The sequence below is a fragment of the Sinohyriopsis cumingii genome, chromosome 3, assembly GCF_028554795.1.
Source record: "Sinohyriopsis cumingii isolate HCF-2022 chromosome 3, ASM2855479v2, whole genome shotgun sequence".
In the NCBI taxonomy this organism is placed as follows: Eukaryota; Metazoa; Mollusca; class Bivalvia; order Unionida; family Unionidae; genus Sinohyriopsis; species Sinohyriopsis cumingii.
The window spans coordinates 134,682,008-134,706,219 of NC_142963.1; the positions used below are offsets into that span (position 1 = coordinate 134,682,008).

Genomic DNA, 24,212 nt, shown 5'->3' on the forward strand with positions numbered 1-24,212 from the left:
TTATGGGAGTATATAATGTAGTTTGACTTCATTTAGTGTCTGAGCATTAAATACAATATACTCACTGTGTCGTCTTTGTGGCACTTTAATTTCCAATTTCCTCCTCTACAGTTATCCTCATCTTCCCTGAAATATTAACATTACAATGAGATCTCTACTATCCTGATGTTAATTTTACTTCCAAACTGACACCATCTTCATAAATGTGGAAGACAAATTCATAGACCAGACCCAAATTTTACAAATTCTGAACATTTCTCATCAAACATTTATTTTCTATAGTATATATTTTATATGTGATATTCTTTTTCCTTACCTGCCTAACTTCAGGACTATGGGTATTTTTTTGCAGCTCACAAAGTGTTTTGTTGCCTCATCAGTAGTCAATGCATATGGTCCAAAAAGGCAACATTATACAATTGAGAACAAGTTATCAACTCACATAAACCTATAGAAAATGACTGGAAATTTAAACTGGAAGAAAATAAAATAAAACAAAATTGAAAAATTTGTTTTCTATGAAGCATTTAATACACTTCCAAAAACAAAGTAGCTGGTAGTGTTAGAACTGTACCACATGTATGCATGTGCACACACACACACACACGCATGCATACAAGCACACACACATGCACACAGTGTTTTTGTCTTTAAAATAAACTGAACCATGGAATACAGTATTTGACATTAGTTGGGCTGTTCCACTTTGTGTAATTTACCTATGGAAATTAGCCTAATGAGCCCTCCCACAGAATGATCAAGGGAATGCAAACATAAAATTACCTGCCCTATTTCCAGTCAATTATGTAATCTGTGGAGTTTTGGTTATTTTTTAATACAAAGAGGTAATAATATTCCATGAGCATTTTAATGTGAAGCTATGCATATCATAACTGTGTACTATTTATACAGGTTATGGGTTATGAACATATATCATGACATTAAAAATGGCTCCTATTTCTCTTTATCTTCTTTGATAAGATTTACTGGAAATGATACTTTTCTAAACATAACCATGGTTTTTGTGCAGCACATCATGATCTTGCCATATGTTTATAGTGTGTGTCTGTGATTTGGATTTTTAACACAGCTTTGACAATTTTTCAGTCATATTGCTACGACATCTGCAGTGTGGAAGTTTATAGTGATGTCAAGCACTGGGATACACTTGTACATGCATGCAAAATAATGTTGGCATCTTTGATTCAGACCTCCACATGTAAGCAAAAGTGTTGGCAATGAATTACTTACCTAATCAACATCATAACTGTTTGCTTGAAAATGCACAGAAATGAATGTCGGTATAAATTTTTTACATAGAACAATAAACATCATTCCTCAATAGCTTATCATGTATATATGTATATATATATATATATATATATATATATATATATATATATATATATATATATATATATATATATATAAAATTCACAAAATGAAGTACCTTTTAATGGATACCCTAGACAATGTTAATCAGACCATGTCCCAAACAAATCAGAACCCAGATTTAAAATAAAATTGCACACCAAGTGACTGATGATTTTCTTATGTCCAGAGAGATTATCAGCATTGGTTACCATGGTTACCATTTTGGCAGGTAAGTATTAAAATATTCAATAGCAAAAAAAAAATACATTGCATACCTGAACTTATGAACTCCATGGCAATCAGATTTTCTTCCAAGAGTTTTCCAAGTTATATTTTCAATAGAGATTCTTGTAACAATCATACAGCAAAACCAGTTTCCAAGTTATATTTTCAATAGAGATTCTTGTAACAATCATACAGCAACACCAGTTTCCATGTTATATTTTTAACAGAGATTCTTGTAACAATCATATAACAACACAAGTTCCCATATTATATTTTTAATAGAGATTCTTGTAACAATCATATGACAACTTAAGTTCCCATGTTATATTTCTAAAAAAGATTCTTGCAATAATCATATAACAACAAAGGTCTCCATGTTATATTTCTTATAGAGATTCTTGTAACAATCATATAACAACACCAGTTCCCATGTTATATTTTTAATAGAGATCTTTGTAGCAATCATAACCACACAAGTTCCCATGTTATATTTCTAATAGATATTCTTGTAGCAATTATGTAATATCACAAGTTCCCATGTTATATTTTCAATAGAGATTCTTGTAACAATCATATAACACAGTTCCCATGCTATATTTCTAATAGAGATTCTTGTAAAAATCATAGAACAAAAGTTCCCATGTTATATTTTTAATCAAGATTCTTGTAACAATCATATAACACAAGTTCCCATGTTATATTTTTAACAGAGATCTTTGTAAAAATCATATGACAACACAGGTTCCCATTTTATATTTCTAGTCAAGATTCTTATAACAATCGTATAATAACAACAAGTTCATATGCTAAATTTCTAATAGAGATTCTTGCAAGAATCACAAACAACACAAGTTCCATGTTATATTTCTAATAGAGGTTCTTTTAACAGTCATTTAACAAATGTTCCCATGTGGGATTGATGAATATTTGTCATTCACTTTTATTACATGTACAGTCAAACCTGTATGAATATGCCACCTTTATATAGCAGTCACCTGTTCTCAATGGTCATTATATTTTCCCCCTCTAAATTTCTTATATAAAAGTCATGTGCATAATGGTAACCTGGTTTCCAATCAGCATCCAGGTGGTTAACAAATAATGGTTTGTCGATGTTTTAGCTGCAACTGGAACATGTCAACAGTGACTGCCCAGTGTATGCAAGGTCAAGTTTTCCTTCAAGGCATTGTTTAGATAAAGGCACATAATGTGAACTGATGTACAAACATTTCTTATCTTGCTTCTGCTCACCAAATTTCAGTCAAACTGTCAGTGTCATTTACCCATTTAACATTTCTTATCTTGCTGCTGCTCACCAAATTCCAGTCAAACTGTCAGTGTCATTTACCCATTTAACATGTCTTATCTTGCTTCTGCTCACCAAATTTCAGTCAAACTGTCAGTGTCATTTACCCATTTAACATTTCTTATATTGCTTCTGCTCACCAAATTCCAGTCAAACTGTCAGTGTCATTTACCTATTTAACATTTCTTATCTCACTTCTACTCACCATATTCTAGTCATAACGTCAGTGTCATTTACCCATTTAACATTTCTTATCTCACTTCTACTCACCATATTCTAGTCATGTCAGTGTCATTTACCCATTTAACATTTTTTATCTCACTTCTACTCACCTCATTCCAGTCATGCTATCAGTGTCATTTACCCATTTAACATTTTTTATCTCACTTCTACTCACCATATTCTAGTCATAATGTCAGTGTCATTTACCCATTTAACATTTCTTATCTCACTTCTACTCACCTCATTCCAGTCATGCTATCAGTGTCATTTACCTATTTAACATTTCTTATCTCACTTGTCCTCACCATATTCTAGTCATAATGTCAGTGTCATTTACACATTTAACATTTCTTATCTCACTTCTACTCACCTTATTCCAGTCATACTGTCAGTGTCATTTACCTATTTAACATTTCTTATCTCACTTGTCCTCACCATATTCTAGTCATAATGTCAGTGTCAAAAACACAATTAACATTTCTTATCTCACTTGTACTCACCATATTCCAGTCATAATGTCAATGTCATTTACCCTTTTAATATTTCTTATCTCACTTGTACTCACCTCATTCCAGTCATCCTTTTAATTGCTTGCTCTCTGTCTCCATCTCTCTCTCTCTCTCTCTCTCTGTCTCTGTCTCTCTCTCTCTCTCTGTGTCTCTCTCTCTCTCTGTCTCTCTCTCTCTCATATTCTGGCACAGGAGAACTGGTATCTTAAAGAATCCACTCACCACATGGGTTTCCTCTCATATCGCATCAGGTGGTAGCTGTACCTACAGCTTAATGTCTCTATAGTTGGGATGTTGTTATATACACTCCAGAAGCCCTGAAATTATTTATGATGTCTTAATAAATACATGTCCATACTAATAAATGTATACATATTAATAAAGCAAACATCCTTTCAAGTTGTTCAAATGTCAACATCTCAGGCATAAGTTTCTGCAGTAAACTGCCACATGTCAGACACTCCGTGTCATGTTTAAAGAATGATTTGCTGGCCTTTATTTTTAATATTCAACAATTTAATAGATTTAGGATTCAAGTATCTAAATAATGATTCTGCTACTGCAAATGTTTTGTCAGCCAGTTATGCACTATTTCTAAATCAGCACAATATCCATCAACATCCTCAAAACCTAAAATCTCATGATCAATGTCTTCTAAACCACGTCTAGACGGTTTCATGATAAATACATCTTCAGTGTAAAAAGCTCCTTCCTTCAAAAATTACTTTATAGACAAACACAAATCTCAGAAACTCTGAAAAAGTATTGTTGGTAATTGTAAGAAAATTTATAAAGTTATTCTTTCAAATCAAAATTTTAAAGAGTTTGAATAAAAAAATAAATTCATAAATTAAAAGACTGATATAAAAACATAAAACAATACAACTTTAATGGAGATAAATTAAAAAATTAACAAGAGTCCCATGAAGGGACTACTGACTGAATATTGTTTGTGTGTGATTAGGATTTTTAACGTAGCTTTAACAAGTTTTCAGTCATATCGCTACAGTGTCTGCAGTGTGGCAGTTTACAGTGATGTCTAACACTGAGGCATCATGCCGCAGACATGTAGCATGATGTCCCACCCAATCACATTATCCTGACACAAGGCCAACCACTCCTAATACTAACCTCTTAATGCTATGTGCACAGTGAGGCAGCTGTTAGTACCATCTTTGTAAGTCTTTGGTATGACTCGGCCGGGCTTCGAATCCACAACCACCAGCTTCTGCGGCAGACGTTCTAACCACTAGGCCACCAGAATGGTCGAATAATGTATCCAAGGAATTAAAGATAAGACCATGATTTCTTCTTTTTAACTCCTGTGTGTTGAAGCAGCCCGATATTCTTGTGCAAATTAAAGCCTGTGGCAGCCATAGTGGATATACGATGAGCACCAGTTCCATTTAAGACTGACTTGACAACATAAGAAAACATTTGGTGAAAACTCCATGTCAATATGACAATCCATTAAGGAGGAGTAGTAATAACAAGATTTTCAAGATGGCCATCACGGCCATATTTGATATTGGATTTGCATATTCAAGAAGCCTTTTAGTGAAAACCTCATGTCAATATGGCCATAAATTTAGGAGGAATAGTGATAACAAGACTGCCACCTTGGAAACCAATTTTGATAGCAAATTGGCATCATTTTCATTCAGGAATTTAGGACAAACCAGAGATCATAAGAAGTCTTCTGATGAAAACCCCCACGTTGATATGACTTTCTATTCAGAAGTAGTAGCGATAAAAATAGTTTCAAGTTGGCTGCCATGACAACCATTTTGGATCTCAGATCAACAATACAGTATATTAAAACAAACTAGACATTGTAATAAGTCTTCTAGTGGAAAACCCATGTTGATATGACCCTCCATTCCGGTGTAGCAATAACGGTGTAGCAATAACAAGATTTCAATATGGCTGCTGTGGGCCATATTGGATGCCTAAGCAGCATCATTAATATTTAGTACTAACTAAACATCACAAGAAATCTTGTGGTGAAACCCCCATGCCAATATGACTTTTCATTCAGCAGGAGTAGTAATAACAAGATTTTCAAGATCGCCATTGTGGCAGCTATATTTGATGCTCAAGCACTACAATTTTCATTTATAACCAACTAGACCATGGGATGAATGGATGTGTAAAGTTTCATAGCAGTAGTGTAGGAGAAGTAGCAATAATGAACTTGTGCCAACAGATGAGCAGACAATGGACAATAGGCAATCCCATAAGCTCTTCTGGTCTATGACTAATACAGATACAAATTTTAAAAAATTATTTGGCATATGTATATTCAGCTACATATATCTAGTTGAATATATAATGATTTTATCATGGATAACCATCTAACCACTAACACCCCATGGATTTTATCATGGATGACCATCTAACCACTACAACCCCATGGATTTTATCATGGATAACCATCTTTCCACTAAAACCTCATGGATTTTATCATGGATGACCATCTAACCACTACAACCCCATGGATTTTATCATGGATGACCATCTAACCACTACAACCCCATGGATTTTATCATGGATAACCATCTAACCACTAAAATCCCATGGATTTTATCATGGATAACCATCTAACCACTAAAATCCCATGGATTTTATTATGGATAACCATCTAACCACTAAAACCCAATGGATTTTATCATGGATAACCATCTAAGCAACTGAAACCACATGCATTTTATCATGGATAACCATCTAACCAACTAAAACCACATGGATTTTAATCATGGATAACCATCTAACCAACTAAACCCCATGGATTTTATCATGGATAACATCTAACAAACTAAAACTCTATGGATTTTATTATGGATAACATCTAACCAACTACTACATCTCCATGCATTTTATCATGGATAACATCTAACCAACTACTATAACTCCATGCATTTTATCATGGATAACATCTAACCAACTGAACCCCATGGATTTTATCATAGATAACCATCTAACGAACTAAACCCCATGGATTGTATCATGGATAACCATCTAACCAACTAAAACCCCATGGATTTTATCATGGATAACATCTAACCAACTAAACCCCATGGATTGTATAATGGATAACATCTAACCAACTAAACCCCATGGATTTTATCATGGATAACATCTAACCAATTAAACCCCATGGATTGTATCATGGATAACATCTGCGCATTTAAGTCTATTTATATTAGATGTAACTCATCATTATCATCATGAAATGGGTGCAAAGATGGTAATTTTGTTTTTCCACTCAACTTCTGATGGGACCAAATAAAAATAACTGATAAGATCTCTGTATTATACATGACCACAGCCATCTGACTGTACTACATGCTAGGACCCTATGGAATGTCAATAATGCACTGAAACCTAGATAGGGTGCTTCAGAAGTCAAAAGATCTGCTGTAAGGAGCTGTACAACTAAAAACCATGTTGTTCTAGGAATTGTCTCCAAATCAGTCAGTGAAATGAAAATTGTTTAAAAGCATAAAAAGGTGACTTATCAGTCCAACACAATTCTGTTTCACCTGCTATTATGAGCTGTCCATGGATAGCAATATTTCTTGGATTTTGCACATGAAAGCTTCAGCAGTCTCTATTCAGTCTACCAAAAGTGGATATACCTTGAGATGATCATGAACACCAGTTCGGACTGTTGAACTTGGACTTCACTGGCATTGACAAACTGCTGTTTTAATGTGTATATAATTTTCTTATTTTGGAAACAATGGTATTTATAACATTTAAGATGTCAAGGCCATATTATACACAGACTATAATGATTTTGTCTTATCTACATTACAAACACAACTGTTATTCAACCCCTACTCCAGAATCAAAACAAAGAGGTCATGTTTGCCTTGCTCCAACCATTGGAATTATTTTTTATCCCCAGTTTTGGCCCAGTATAAAAGAGAAATATCATTGGCCATATGAAAACATAGATTAAAAATGGCATCATGTGTGTAAGTGTGTGTGCGTATTCTCTCCATCATCTGTTATGCCTACCATAGTTTAAAACAAAAGCATCTGGGTACTATCAAGGTACAGCCTTGTTGGAACATCCATCTGTATAAAACTCCCCTAACTTTAATGTACTATCAGGGTAAAGCCTTGCTGAAACATCCCTCAATATAAAGTTTCCCTCACTTTGATGTACTATCAGGGTACAGCCTTGTTGGAACATCCATCTGTATAAAACTCCCCCAACTTTAATGTACTATCAGGGTAAAGCCTTGCTGAAACATCCCTCAATATAAAGTTTCCCTCACTTTGATGTACTATCAGGGTACAGCCTTGTTGGAACATCCATCTGTATAAAACTCCCCCAACTTTAATGTACTATCAGGGTAAAACCTTGCTGAAACATCCCTCAATATAAAGTTTCGCTCACTTTAATGTACTATCAGGGTAAAGCCTTGCTGGAACATCCCTCAAAATAAAATTTCCCTCCCTTCAATGTACTATCAAGGTAAAGCCTTGCTATAACATCCCTCAATATAAAATTTCCCTCACTTTAATGTACTATCAGGGTAAAGCCTTGCTAGAACATCCCTCAATATAAAGTTTCCCTCAATTTAATGTACTATCAGGGTAACACCTTGCTGGAACATCCCTCAATATAAAGTCTCCCTCACTTTAATGTACTATCAAGGTAAAGCCTTGCTGGGACATCCCCCAATATAAAGTTTCCCTCACTTTAATGTACTATCAGGGTACAGCCTTGTTGGAATATCCCTCAATATTAAACTCCCCCTCATTTGATAATGCTGGTCACTTTCATGGCTCCCATAAGCAGCATTATTAAAAATGAGCACTGTACAAAGATGTACAAACTATCCTATACATGTACAGTTCTACTCTGTACAAACTATCCTATACTTGCATATACAGTTCCTAAAGCGCTCACCATTACGGATCATTGCCATCTCACCTCTGTCTGCGTCGGTTCGAGTCTCGGATTCGGCTAATGTGGTTATGTGAGAAAGCTTGCCAGTAGCTTCTCGTGGGTCGGTGGTTCTTTCCGGGGGTTATCCGGGTTCTTCCTCCACCATTAATACTGGCCGCCATGTATAGCCTATCTTGTGCTGAAATATGGCGTTAAGCCCTACAACAACAACAACAACAACAACATATACAGTTCTACTGTTTACAATCCTATATTTACCTGTACAGTGCTGACTGTGCACAAACTATCCTATATTTACCTGTACAGTGCTAATTGTGGACAAACTATTCTATATTTCACAATACAGTCCTGTGCACAAACTATGTTTACCTGTACAGTACTGTGTACAAATTATTCTATACTTACCTGTACAGTTCTACTGTGTACAAACTATCCTATATTTACCTCTGTACAAATTATTCTACACTTACCTGTACAGTTCTACTGTGTACAAACTATCCTATATTTACCTTTATAGTGCCAACTGTTTACAAAATACCATATATTTCCCAGTAGATTACTGGTTGTTTACAAACTATGCTATATTTTATCTCTACAACTCTAAATGTGTACAAACTATCATATACCTACCTGTACAGTGCTAAATGTGTACAAACTATCATATACCTACCTGTACAGTGCTGACTGTATACAACTTTTTCAACAACGCTTCATATTCAGCAGCAGATGTGCCAGGAACAGATCTGAAATATTTTACTAACATGGAAATCATTGAAACAAAACACTTTACACCACAGCTGTTATTATTATTTATTATACATTGTGTGTAGGATATACCAGTGGTGACTATGTCTGCAGCTAAATGAGCAAATCATTGTGCTGATATGTGCAATGTACATGTACAAGACAAATAACTGCAATTTGTAATGCATGTATATAAGACAACTACTGGAATGTGTAATGTATGTATACAAGACAAAAAACTGCAGTGTGTAATATATGTATAAAAGACAAATACTGGAATGTGTAATGTATGTATACAAGACAAATGCATGTAACTGCAATGTGTAATGTACTTGTACATGACAAATAACTGATGTGTAATGTACCTAAACAAGAAAAATAACTGCAATGTGTAATGTACCTGTAAATTACAAATAACTGCAATGTGTAATGAATGTGTTCAATACAAATAACTGCAATGTGCAATGGATCTGTACAAGACAAATAACTGCAATGTGTAATGTACCTGTGCATCACAAATAACTAATATGTGCAATGAATCTGTACAAGACAAATAACTGCTATGTGCAATGTATCTGTACAAGGCAAATAACTGCAATGTGTACTGTACCTGTACAAGACAAATAACTGCAATGTGTAATGTACATGTACAAGACAAATAACTGCAATGTGTAATGTAGGCAATGTGTAATTTACCTGTACAAATCAAATGTATCTGTACAAGACAAATAACTGATATGTGTAATGTAGATATACAGTACAAGACAAATAACAAATGTGAAATGTACCTGCACAAGACAAATAACTGCAATGTGTAGAGTAATGTACCTGGATGAGACAAATAACTGCTATGTGCAATGTATCTGTACAAGACATAACTGAAATGTGTAATGTACCTATACAAGGCAAATAACTGCAATGTGCTGAAAATTGGTATTAAACCAACAAAAGCCAAAAAAAACCTCAAAGGTTTCCTTTCATTTGCACTGCCTAGTTTAAATTGATTTTTGCAAGGAGTACCTGCATAATTATCATATCTTGCATACATGTCTTTTAATTATATAATCATTATTCTTAATGCATCAAATCTTGCATACAAGACTTTTAATTATGTCATCATTTTTATTAATGTCTAAGGCTGCCAAATTATCTGAATGTGTACATGTTATACAGTAACTGAAATGATATCATATAGCTGAACTAATGAAAAAAAATTTTCCTCTCATATGAATACTTAGGCTTACAGCCAACATCTATTTATATGTAACCCTTGTTGCTATCTCTTTTCCTGTGAACTGTTTATCTCTTATGATGACATTTGCTAAATATAAAAGTTTCTGATGACTAAGGTAACACATCCTTAGGATTTCCATGGATTGTTTCCTACAGCTAAATACATGTATATGTACTGATGAAATAAACTGATAAGGCAACTGAACATACTACCTGAACACATCCATGTACAAATACCATGATTGTACAGATAGATTCCGATTTCATAAATATTTTGAGGTATTATGACTCTATGGTCTTAAAATAAATAACAGAAAGAGTGAGAAGCAACAAGCTTTTTAAAATTCAAAAAATAATTTACTTCCTAGAAACAAAGTGAAAAATGTAAAAAGAACTTACGATATTGCGATTTAAATCCCAACTAATCCAAGAATTACTGACACAAGTCCTAATGATTAAAGTTCTGAATAAACTTTAATGATAATCCTAAATAAATCCAATGATGGAAGTGTTGATGTGCCTGTGTTGGCCCATGTAGTGGTGATGTGTCAACAGTCTTTGTTGAATCACATTAATATATTTCAAGAATAACTCCTTATTAGAAATTTCACATTAAATTCAAGTTTAGTTCTGTTAGAATTATTTATCATTGAACACATGAATCGTTTTTTGGAGTTTGATAACTTGGTTAAATTAGTAGACATCTGAATAGTGCACTTTACAATCACAGCATGAAACGCCCATGTAAAACTGAAATTATTAGACTCTAAAGTAATCGCCAGGTTGATATTATGTAGTTCATGAAACTGACATATTGTACAGAAGGGTAATTTGCCCTTCAACTAAAAGGTACAAGTCAGTTTACAACATGGAGAAAAATAAAACCCTATTCTGTCATAAAACACTGAATACATGACCTTAATAAGCTAACAGAGTAAATTATGAATTTCATATGCTCATGTGTCAAAGTAAAAAATGGTAAAAAAAATGTGAAGCAAGATCATAAAATATAATATAAAAAATAACTTCATCCTGTTTAATTACAAGTTTTTCTTTAAAAAGTTCACGCTGTAACTATAAAGAAGTTCTAAACCCCTGCATGGCTCTGACAAAATGTTCTGTGCATGTAAAAGCAATTAATAAATTAGAACACTTTGTTAATGAAAATCTAATCACATGGTCAACTTTTCAAGAACATTTTTCATTTGGGCATCTTTCAAAATATAATTAATGTGTGAAATAAAAGACAACTGTGGCTGTATTAATCAATATAAATCATTATCATCCAATCAGTGGATTAATTAACAGCATACACTTCTTGTACAGAGAGTCTAACTGTACAGTACCTGTTTTTGAACATTATCATCCAATCAGTCAGTTAATGAACAGGTGTACACTGCCTGTACAGAGTCTAACTGTATAGTAACTGTTTTTCAAGCATTATCATCCAATCAGTGGGTTAATTAACAGGCTACACTGCTTGTACAGAGAGTCTAACTGTATAGTAACTGTTTTTCAAGCATTATCATCCAATCAGTGGGTTAATTAACAGGCTACACTGCTTGTACAGAGAGTATAAAAGTATAGTAACTGTTTTTCAAGCATAGGCATTTTGCCCAAATGGCTGCTTATTCAAGGATATTAGGCATACATGTATATGATTTTGTTAATTCTTATGGAGAAAATAGTTCAGAATTTCAGTTTTCTCTACAATCAAAAAGACAGAAAATGGTGACAGAAAATGGTGTTTTTCCATGAGCAGATAATGTGTAGGAAGAGGAAGAAACCAAAGAGCTCTATTTACACTTCGTAGCATGAGATATGCATGACCAGTCATATCCATATCTGGTCTAATACTGTATACGTACAACCAGCAGTTAACAAAATCCTGTCTTTAATCTTGGTGTAAAATGCAGATAACCTGTACCATTATAATTTTAAATTGTATTTTCTTAACGTCTTTGGTTCAATCATTATAATCCTCTAATGTTTTCTATTTTCTTATCTTGGTCTTATACAGGGAATTCTCATAATGTTGCTAATTATGAATCTTCTAGAATTCTCAAAATAATGCAAATTATGAATCATCATGTTCAGTACAGGAAATCCTCATAATACATGAATTGCTAATTATGAATATTGTACAGCAAATTATCATAATGTTGCTAATTATGAATCTTATTAATTTCTCATAATGTTGCTAATTATGAATCATAAAGGTAATGAATGAATAGAAAAGAACATAACTTAGTTTATCCATAGACTAATAAACTTCCTTAATATAGCACAACTTGTTCAGCCACTGAAAGAAATGAAAAAAATCAAGATATACTCTGGAGATGTATTTTGAGAGCAAACCAAACTTACAATACCAGACATAGACTTGATCATCAAGAAGCCTTTCAGAACTTATCAAGCAGTTTAGTGACCAAGACTAATGTAAGATGCACTCAGTGATATGGCTCTGCCTGACTGTTCTCAGTTACCAAGCACTATCAATTTCAATGTGCACAGAGGACCTTTAACTTTTACCAACAGTATAATTTACATTCATTTACCAAACAACTGAAGAACATGAGAATAACAATAATCAAACTCATATGGGGTCAACAGTACTACAACAAAACTACATAATATGGAGGGACTGCCATGATGATATTTACGAGATAAAAATGTCTCGCCAAAACTATATTTGGAAGAATTATCATTCTTCTTTATTTTTCAGCAATACATGTACTGCACTTAATTATATAAAGCATCATAGCCAACAAAATGGATTTTAAATTAAGATAATTAATGTGTTTTTTAAACTAAGATGATGTGTTATTTAAACTAAGATAATGTGTTATTTAAACTAAGATAATTAATGTGTTATTTAAACTAAGAAAATTAATGTGTTATTTAAACTAAGAAAATAAATATGTTATTTAAACTAAGAAAATTAATGTGTTATTTAAACTAAGATAATTAATTTGTTATTTAAACTAAGATAATTAATGTGGTATTTAAACTAAGAAAATTATTGTGTTATTTAAACTAAGATAATTAATATAGTATTTGTAGTCCATACCAATTTAAACTGATTGCATTACTATTAAATTCAATCCAGATCATCACATTTGGATTGTTAAATTTTGATTAAACCCAGGGATGAAGACTAAAAACAAAATGGATTATATTCAGTAAGGTTTATTAAAAACAAGACTTGATTCCCAGATTGAGAATATTTAATTCAGTCTTTAGATTTTGAACTTTTTCAGTTTCTTGTATTAGGTGTGGTATCTATCAATGAATTTTGACATTGGGATTGTGACAGTAAGTGCTCTACTTCAGTGTCTTGTATTAGGTGTGGTATCTATCAATGAATTTTGACACTGGGATTGTGACAGTAAGTGCTCTACTTCAGTGTCTTGTATTAGGTGTGGTATCTATCAATGAATTTTGACACTGGGATTGTGACAGTAAGTGCTCTACTTCAGTGTCTTGTTTTAGGTGTGGTATCTATCAATGAATTTTGACACTGTGATTGTGACAGTAAGTGCCAGTAAGTGCTCTACTTCAGTTTCTTGTATTAGGTGTGGTATCTATCAATGAATTTTGACACTGGGATTGTGACAGTAAGTGCTCTACTTCAGTGTCTTGTATTAGGTGTGGTATCTATCAATGAATTTTGACACTGGGATTGTGACAGTAAGTGCTCTACTTCAGTTTCTTGTTTTAGGTGTGGTATTTATCAATGAATTTTGACACTGGGATTGTGACAGTAAGAGCTCTATACTGAAATAGCTTTTCCAACACTCCAGTTAATGACAGGGTTTACAACAAGTTTTAGAGCTTAGGGTGGGGGCCATGGAATGAAAAGAACCCTTAGTTGGCAAAAGCAAAGCATGAAATCTGAAATCTGAGGGTGAAACTTTAAATCACAAGAGTATATTACCAAGACAGAATGACAGTTCTGCACAATTAAAATGGTACAGTATATTATCACATATAAATGATGTTTTATTCTAACTGATATGACTAATTACGGTAGTGTCTAATTTACCAGCAACCTGGTGGATACATGAGAAAGCTTGCCAGTAGCTTCTTGTAGGTCGGTGGTTCTTCCCGGGGGTTTTCCCCCCCGAGTTCTTCCTCCACCATTAATACTGGACGCCATGCTTAGAATATCATGTGCTGAAAAATGGCATTAAACCCCACAATAACAACAACAACCAGCAACCTGACCCAACTTGTTATTGTGAATTTTCAAAATTGGTATGTGTGATGTAATCTAAGTGTAAAAAATGGGTGTAGAACATTAGTGTGGTATTATCTGGACTCAATGGGCAGCAATGATTTCATATGGATAATTAGTCATTTTGAATGACTGAATTTTTGTCCAAAAGCAGAACTGTGAATGGAAGAATCCATATAGAATAAATGGGTTCAATAATTACAAGGTATCAGTGACTAAGTGAACATTAACATCTTGTAGACATTTGACTGTATATCAGTGACCATGTCAATATTAACATCTTGTAGGCATTTGAGTCTACAGGTATCAGTGACTAAGTTAAAACTAACATCTTGTAGACATTTGACTGTACAGGTAATTAGTGACTAAGTAAATATTAACATTTTGTTGACATCTGACTGTATAGGTATCAGTGAATAAGCGAATATTAACATCTTGTAGACATTTGACTGTATAGGTATTAGTGACAAAGTGAACATCAACATCTTGCAGATATTTGGCTGTATAGGTACAGTGACTAAATGAATATTAACATCTTGTAGACATTTGATATGCTTAAGAGCAGAAATGGTACAAACAATAAGAGACATTTAATTTACAGATACATTTATGTTTTAATAAGTGAACATTTTCAGGGGACATGGAAGAAGTCCGAATGAGCAAATAATCCAGATAATGAGTGTCTGGATAATTGACATTTTACTGTACAATTTTTGTTCCTTGGTTGTGCGAATACCAAGATTTATGCAAATGACGTTACTACTCATTTAGTCACATGTCACCATGGTGATTTCAATACATGATTATTGTGACATTAGATTATACATTTTTCTCCAATTCATTTTTTTGTGGATTTAAAAAAAAAGTAACTCTACATGTCATTATTCTGGCAAAGAATTGTAGGGCAGAATAGTAAACTTGCCAATTCTTAAACTTGCCATTTGGAAAGCAAGGCAGCAAGCAACAAAAAGTTAGCTATTTAGTGCTGAGGCAATGGGAATAAAATGCCTTGCCCAAGGACACACCACAGTAGCTGACCCTGGCTGGTCTGATGGTAGGATCTGAACCATCAAATTTATGGTTGTGAGTCCAGCCCACAAGCCTCTTAGCCACCAAAGTTCCCAAATATTGACAGGAATCAAGTCAACAAAGTTGAACTGGAACTACTAATACTAGGCTATCATCAACAGTTCTTTCATGACAGCATGTTATAATGATCACCCAGTTTGAAGACAATGCATATTTCTTTGATTTTGTTTCCTTCAGTTTTTGATATTGATTTGATTTGATATTCCAGTGAATTTTGCATACATTCATATAATTTCATGTATGAAGTTACGCATAGTAAGATACAAAAAAGCATGTTTCTGCAAACAGCAAGGAAAAATAAAACAGGGCAGGAAGGCCAAAACAAACTTTTTTTTTATTACCCATTACTTATTTGTATCGACATCATGTTAGTTCATGTCACAGTTTCCAATCGAAAGTTATCCATTTATAGATGAAAAATAGGGCACGGTGGTACCTATGTTTTTTTCTGCATACATTATAAGTCATAAGATCATGGCCATTAAAATATGGAAGGTCGAGTTTTCAGAACCACACATATTACCATGCATGAAATACCTGGAGTCCTGGGTTAAAAACAACCCTGAAATAATCTGTGAATTATGTACATTTCATGTGCCAAACTTACCTTTATGTTTATATCACAAGTCACATGCATGACGCAGAACTTACTCAAATATCACCATTACCTATTTACTGGTTCACATTATTTTGTCTATATGACACTGCTTTGGATTCTCCTTTGTCTTCATTCTGGTGCATTTTTTGCACAATATATTTCTTCACTGAGAGAAAAACAACTTTAAACTTATCCTTTGTAAACTTATGAACTCGCCAGTCTCCATGGTGGTGCATGTTCGTCCTTTCCTATTCTAGCTCTTGATTCTTTTGAACTTATCAGGCCAGGTTTTCCATAACAACAGAATTCTTTTATGCTGAAAAAAACCTGCTGAATAACACTATCAAAGTATCATTGCTCAAACTATTTTCATTGTAGACATGAAGATAGTCTTTTTTACTTTAAAGCAGGTCACTCATAAGAACATCCCACAATGCAATATATATAATATAGTAACCCTTACCCTCAATGCACACAAAACATTTACCCGAAGATGACAGGAATAACCTACAGCCACTACTGATTACGGATGGGCCTAGATTACCGCTCTTCTCCTAGCTCATTACCATCCTAAAAATAATGAAAGTAAAAGGACCATTTTGTCGGAACAAACTCGTTCTGCTCTATCTACGTAGCCTTTTGTTAGCTGACTCATATACACTAGAACCAAATCTGGGCCTTAGAATCATCAGGTTTCCTTGCATGGTCTGCAACAAAGCCTTGTGTTTGCTGTGACTTGTGAGAAGTATGGTATTATCAAGAGTGTATGGGTATGCCAGATGCCGTGTTCAAAACCCTCAACAATATAAGCTGGAATGTATTCAATGAGGCTTGCCAAGATTCTCTACTAAAATATTTGATGATTGAAACAAACTACTTTAGTGATTGTACCAAAGTAGACAGTGAAATAAGCTTTAGCACAAGCAGTGAAATAAGATCACAGCCACACTGGACTTAGACCTGACTTGCCATAACAATCCCAGTCAATAACTGTCAATCAATAAATGGGGCCTGCAACTACTTAGCAATATGATCTCCTCTACCCATGCCATTATTATTATTATTGGTAAGAATCATGCCAGTACAAACTCAGCTTAAGTATTCCCAGCAAACTTCAAAATATTACCACAATACCATTCCGGTGGCCAAGTGGTTACAGTGTCTGCCTTGGATGATGGAGGTCACCGGTTCAAAATCTGGCCCAGTCATACCAAAGACTTATAAAAGTGGTACTAACAGCTACCTGCTAGACACTCAGCATTAAGAGGATAGTGTTAGGACTGGTCTGCCCGATTTCAGGATAATGTGACTGGGTGGTACATGATGACACAAGGTGTGTGGCATGATGCCCCAGTGCTAGACATCACAGTAAACTGCCACAATGCAGACATAGCCATATGACTGAAAACTTGTTAAAGCTATGTTAAAAATCTAAATCACACACACTAAATACAAAGATTGTTTAGATGGACCCCATGGTAGCAGTGTATTTGCCCTACTGGTAGCATATTACCAGTATGTCAGCAACAAGCCAGAATAACTTAAGGCAGACAATAATTCTGATGGTGTTTGGGCCATGAGCAAGGTTAAAGGGGCAACAGAACTATATGTTGGTGCCTTCAACAAACCTCCATCCATGACCAATCCAAACAACCTAGACCACCTTCACTCATGCCTTACCAGAATCCCACATGATGCACATCAATGACTATAAGGAGACTTCAACCTGACAGATATTGGCTGGGAAAATTATTATCTACTGCTAGAAAGAAAAAACAATGCCCAATGCCTACAGCTACTGTCAAAAAGGATATCTTCCAAGAAGAGGTTGTAGATGCACCAACATGGGTCAGTGAATTCTCTTTAATCTGTTCTTCACAAACAATAAAATGTTAATCAACAAATGCAATGTCATACCTATGACCAATGAAAGTGAAGAAAGCCCCTTGTAAAGATTTCCAATACAGGAATGCAGACCGTACAAGATTTGAAAACTTTGCAAGAGTCATTCACATATGAAACACAGAAACATTCTGCAGAGAAGACAAACATCTTAGTAAACAAATTAATACCATCTAAGACCAAATCTGGACACAAGATACACAAGACTTGAATAGAGAGATCTATTAAAGCCCAACACAGAAAAAAGAGCAAAGTTTTTGCAAGAAAGGAAACAATAGGAAAGGCCTGAGATCGGAAATTTCAGCAAGAAGCAAAATCAAGATCCCAATGCCACAAATGGCAAGCCAACTATAGATATATTAAAAACCCGATAGCAGTTAGAAACTCTGATCAAGACCATGAACCTAACAATCAGAAAAGATTACGGAAGTACCTTAAGTCTGTACAGAGAGACAACTGTGGTGTGGCCTTACTCAAGGAACATGGTAAAGTACATTCTGAGGCATTTTACAAGACCAACACACTAAATCAACAATATCAGTCTGTCACATGAAAGGACAAGAGTGACCTGCTCTGCCCACATGGAGATCCTTACCCATCTACGGAATGCCTGACAATCAAGTTACCACAGAAGGTTATACAGCTTATTGTGAAAGCTTAACCCAAACATGATTCCAATAAGGATCCTAGAAGGTATAGCAGAAGAGTGAGCACCATATATCAGCCATAATTACCCAAATTGCCTCTCAACATGTTCAATCACTGCTGTATCTTAACTCTTGTGGATGAGTTTGCCAAATTTTTGGATAGAGAAATGCAATATGATGCTGTCCTTGACTTTAGCAAGGCTTTCAACTGTGTTGACCATGAAAGACTCCTCTGTAACTTAGACCACAATGGCATCAGGAAATTGATCAGAGATTTTCTGACAGACAGATCCCAGAGGGTTATCACATCTGGAGTAACATTTGTTAGCGGAGTACCTCAAAAGAGTGTTTTGGGTCACATCCTCTTCCTGGTGTTCATCAATGGAATACTGTCCTCTCATTGGTTAAAACAAAATGACGTCCTGTATTTATTTATAACTTATTTTCAGTTGGCCAATGAGAAGGTAGTATTCCATTGAAGGCATTGTTTTTGCATATTAAGCGGGCGCGATCAGGTACATGTCAAGCGGTACCGTGGGAAAATGATTTGGCATTCCTTAAAGGTATGATATTAAGTCAAACTTTTAATAGAATACACAGTTGAATGGTTGAGCTAAACATCGGTACCAAATTTATTATGCTACGCAAAATGTGGCTTGAAATAACAGCGTTTATTCTTAAATGGGGCGCGTGAGAAAAGGAGAGAAGTGTCCTCCCCTGTAGTTATTATATAATACAGATATGACAGGTCAATTTTAAGTGACGATACGAGCCCCTGTGCCAATAAGCACCAAATCCAACACAATGCTATTTGAAGATTACTGCATGGTCTACTAGTAAATCAACACCTGCAAGATCATACAAGAAGGCCTCAACCAACCGACTCTCTGGGAAATAACTTGGTGTATGTCCTTCTACCCAGAAAAATTTAGTATCCTTAGAGTTTACAGAAGAAATCTTCTAATGCATTGATCTGCTAAAAGACCTAATGATTCTCAGTACTATGATGGTTGCGGTACATTTCTCTTCGCAAACAACGCCAACCGGGTTGGTCTGAGTGTGAAGGAACAAAAAAGTAAATGTATACTCTTTCACTTATTACTTATTTCCATTGATTAGTTACCTCACATATATGTCCTATCGGTACCATACTTTTTATTATCTTAACTGAGCGACCACCCGTTATTTAATAATCAAGTGTGACTGTATCAACGTAAAAACGGGCAGATCTTGCTAAAGCCGGGTAGAGGGGGAGGGGGCGTGGTCAACTGCAAATACTTGTGTAAACAGAATATTCTATGCAATGACTACATTATGCGCTACACACATTTCACTACTTAGAAAATAATTTATTGTACTATAATAGCGATATTCTAATGAGTAGGGCACTTTAAACTTGTACAGTTCCAAATTCCAGTTACAGTACTTTCATTTTGCACCCAGACATTTTGACCCATTGACATTTCGTGTCAGAAAACTCCAACTATGCTATGACATCAAACATTATTTACTTATCCAGATAGAATGTCCATGGCGTATTTAGTGGAACACCAGTTTCCTCAGAAGAGTTGATTTCGTTGATCGCTTTCCGGTGTAACTGTGGGCTGTCAGTTGACAATTTTTCTGTGCTCTCCAGTTCTTGTAGACTGGAGGCCGCCATTGTTAAACCGGCTAGCATCACGTGACCAAAATATGCTACGAAAGTACACAGACCTTCAGCTTATACCACACTAGTACTAATATTAGTACCCTTACTTGTACCTCGTGGACAGAACACAACAAATCAAGTTGAGGCTACGACATCGTAGCTAATACCACACAAGAACACACACACACACACACACACACACACACACACTAAACGATTTTATCGTGGGCTCAGCAATAAAAATATAACCCAAACTTAATAATAATAATAATAATAACAACAACAACAACAACAAATGTTCCTGTCTATTTAAATCCATGATGCCTTGTTATACATAATTCAATTTTAAAGTTATTAGTGTGTTTCCAGACGACAAGTTACATGTCCATTTTACAACATGTAAATATAGGGGTGTAAACAAGTACATTTCAAATTTTGCTATTATGTCTAAGTTAGGAAAACGACCTTATACATAATCTTTCGCAATTAAATATTGGCACCGCCTTGAGAACACACTTTAAAAAAAAAGACGAATACACTTTTTTTAGCTATTACAATGGTAAACATACAAGATATTCGTCAATTTTATGATCAACATGCGGATGAGTGTCAATAACAGTCCTACTCATCAAACCCCCTTATAATTTAAAATAATAAAATGAAACTACAATTAAATCATTATACTCTACTATCGGTTTAAAGAAAAAGGACAAGATAGTTGACTGAGAGGATTAACTCCGCTCTAAGTTGCAATTAATAACCAGCATCTGCATAGAACCATATCTAATCTAATTCATGCTGATTTTAGCAGCTGGAGATAATATATGATCAAATATGGGTACTTATTTTCAGGGTGCATTAAACAAAAGGGGTATTATATATCAAGTAACATATTTTTAATTGATAATCATTGTGTTTTCTTGTCTGGAGATACTATATATTAGATACCATTTGATTGTCCCCATTGGCCACTTAATACTATACTCTAAATCTTATTAATATTTTATACTTATGGCAAAATTCATTATTACTATAGTGCAATTTTTGTATATTTTTTTAAAGAAAAATCATTTCCCATGGTTTCTCACTAACAATTTGAAAAGGCATTTTTAATTCATCATTTTTATTTTTCGTGTCCACTGTTTTTGGTACTATTTTTGCTAGAAGAGTTGGTAACGCCCTGATGAGAGCACTAACTAACTTGAAAGAACTTGTGGTCGGACTCCATGTTTAAAAAAATACTTACAAAAGTGAATAATACTACTACTACTAATAATAATAATAAACGAAATATTTGAAGAAGGTGAATCAGTTTGCTATAGATGAATTAATCAATCCTCAGACCCTTAATTTTATACATTAACGGGGGGGGGGAATGACAGTAGTATCATTATAGGGCTTTTACTTTCTGATATAGATTAAAGCCTCCTATAATCTCCATCACTTTACCCTCGAATCACACGAGAGCGCATGATTTAAACAAGTCAACTAAAGCCCGTGGTCATCTTTTTCCACTGCGGGCGCCCACAAACGAAGTTACTATACTAGGTGCCACAGTCAGGAAAATACACTACTGGACAGATCGATATACATTGGCAAACAGTTACTCGATTTTCCCTGCCTATAAATCAATTGCCTCTTTTGGGTCGTTAAAGCCTCGGTTTGATATCTGCGCACTACGTCGTCAGTGATTTTTCCATTTCCGCCAATAGATAATTATTTTATCTTTGATATCCAGAGTAGAGTTTATTATTTATTATTCGTACTCAGACTACTTTTGTGCTGCCGAATATATACTGTTAGGACTTCATGGTCTGAAATTAAGTAACAAAAAACAAGCGAAATTTTCATGTTTTGTACAATTACAAATAATTTATTTCCCTAACACTTACAAAGTGAAAACTGTAAAGGAACTTAACGTATTGTGAATTAAATCCAACAGAATCCTAAATGTTCTATCATAAGTCCAAGAGTATAAAACATTCAGAATGAACTCCAACTGTCTCATGTGCTTATGTACTAACAGTCTTGAATAGTTTGATGTACCAAAATTAACAATAATTCCAAAATAACATTAGAGTGAAATAGTCAACGAGAACTTTTTTTTATTCCAATAAATGATTCCTCACAAAGGATATCTTAACGCAGATGTGGCCAAACTTTCCAGTGCAAGTGCCGCATACACAAATTTACACCTTGTCGCGGGCCGCATATTCCATTAAGTAAAATAATTAATATTTGAAATAGCAAAAACAAAAGGTTTTTCTAAATAACATCTAATTAATTTTCAGTTGTTAATATGTTGTTAATATTTAAAAACTAAACTTAAACTTCAAAAGAAGCACATTTATTTGATAAACAGAGTAACATAAACAGAGTCAACTCGAATGATGACTTGTTCCTAGGCCGCATGAAAACCCTTGGCGGGCCGCATGAAAGCCCCGCATGCGGCCCGCGGACCGTAGTTGCCCACCCCTGTCTTAACGTAACAGTAACTCTTTCCAATATACGCACGCGCTTCTAACCGTTTATTATCTTTTTTGCTAGTAAACTGTCATACAATCGTAGAAAATATCTACTTTATTAATATGTATATCTCCATCAATTACTTATTCGTTCTGGGGGACCAGCACCACGTTCATAACGAAGCGTACTAATTACGCTGTTGAGTGATGCCTGAAACGATTGTTCTTGTCCTCACCGAACAACTGTTTCAGGACAAGTGCGTCTTTGTTGAGTAACAGTAGCAGAGAGGGCGAATCCCACAAACTATTTCGCTTAACAGAGCCTTCTATCGAGAACATTTTAGATAGAGTGATTCTTTTCACAAAATAAACCCTTCATTCAGTAAACATGACATAATAGGCTTTCTCTGCTGACTTGAAGGGTTATCTCATGAAAATATCTACCTATACAACCATTTCTGCTAATACAAGGGTCTATCTTGCGAAAACACTCGGTGTTGTTCAGCCCTCTCTGCTGCTCTGTGTTACATAAATCACGTCTGTGTTTTTGTGTCTGCCCCTGGAAAATATCCTGGCATGGTTTGCCTGTCGTCGCTCTCTCTGCTGCTCTCTAGTTAAAAACTGTATCTAACCCAACTCGATACCGTGTTCGAGGATCATGTAAATTTATCGTTACAAATCCATGTGGTTTTGCCTGAGCACGGCTAAAGAAATATTTAAACTTATTTATATCCATATCGCCGCTGCACCAAGTCTGATGTATATTTTGTAACGTCTATGTGTCAACGCCGTTGAACAACGCAAGAATGTTACAGTTGTCCCTGATCACTTTCGGGATTTGTGTATATCGCTGAGTTACATAAATCACATCCACGTTTTTATGTCTGACGCGTGAGAATATCCTGGCAGGATTTGATTGTTTGTCCAACATCACATCGTCGTACACGACTAAGTTGTTAATTCTCCTATCAATATCATCGATACTTGGTGATTCATCAATACTAGTAATAAATTCAACAACATCATCACCGTCGTTTAGCGCTTTTACACTTTCATTAAAATCTTTTAATACGCTGTAGCAGCGCTGAT

At 34.7% G+C, this 24,212-nt stretch overlaps 1 protein-coding gene across 1 annotated transcript in view; it reads right to left on the minus strand.

Moving 5' to 3' along the window:
• Window positions 1–20,681, minus strand: part of LOC149803909 (eukaryotic translation initiation factor 4E type 3-like) — a 42,302-nt gene extending 21,621 nt beyond the window's left edge. Inside the window, exons 1-4 of the mRNA XM_089953724.1 lie at window positions 20,522–20,681; window positions 9,231–9,303; window positions 3,859–3,953; window positions 66–126 (exon numbers count right to left, since the gene is read on the minus strand). Coding sequence (XP_089809850.1) covers window positions 66–126; window positions 3,859–3,953; window positions 9,231–9,303; window positions 20,522–20,670 — 378 coding nt within the window. The 5' untranslated portion in view covers window positions 20,671–20,681. The remainder of the gene's footprint in view (window positions 1–65; window positions 127–3,858; window positions 3,954–9,230; window positions 9,304–20,521) is intronic.
• Between the last annotated feature and the right edge of the window lie 3,531 nt (window positions 20,682–24,212).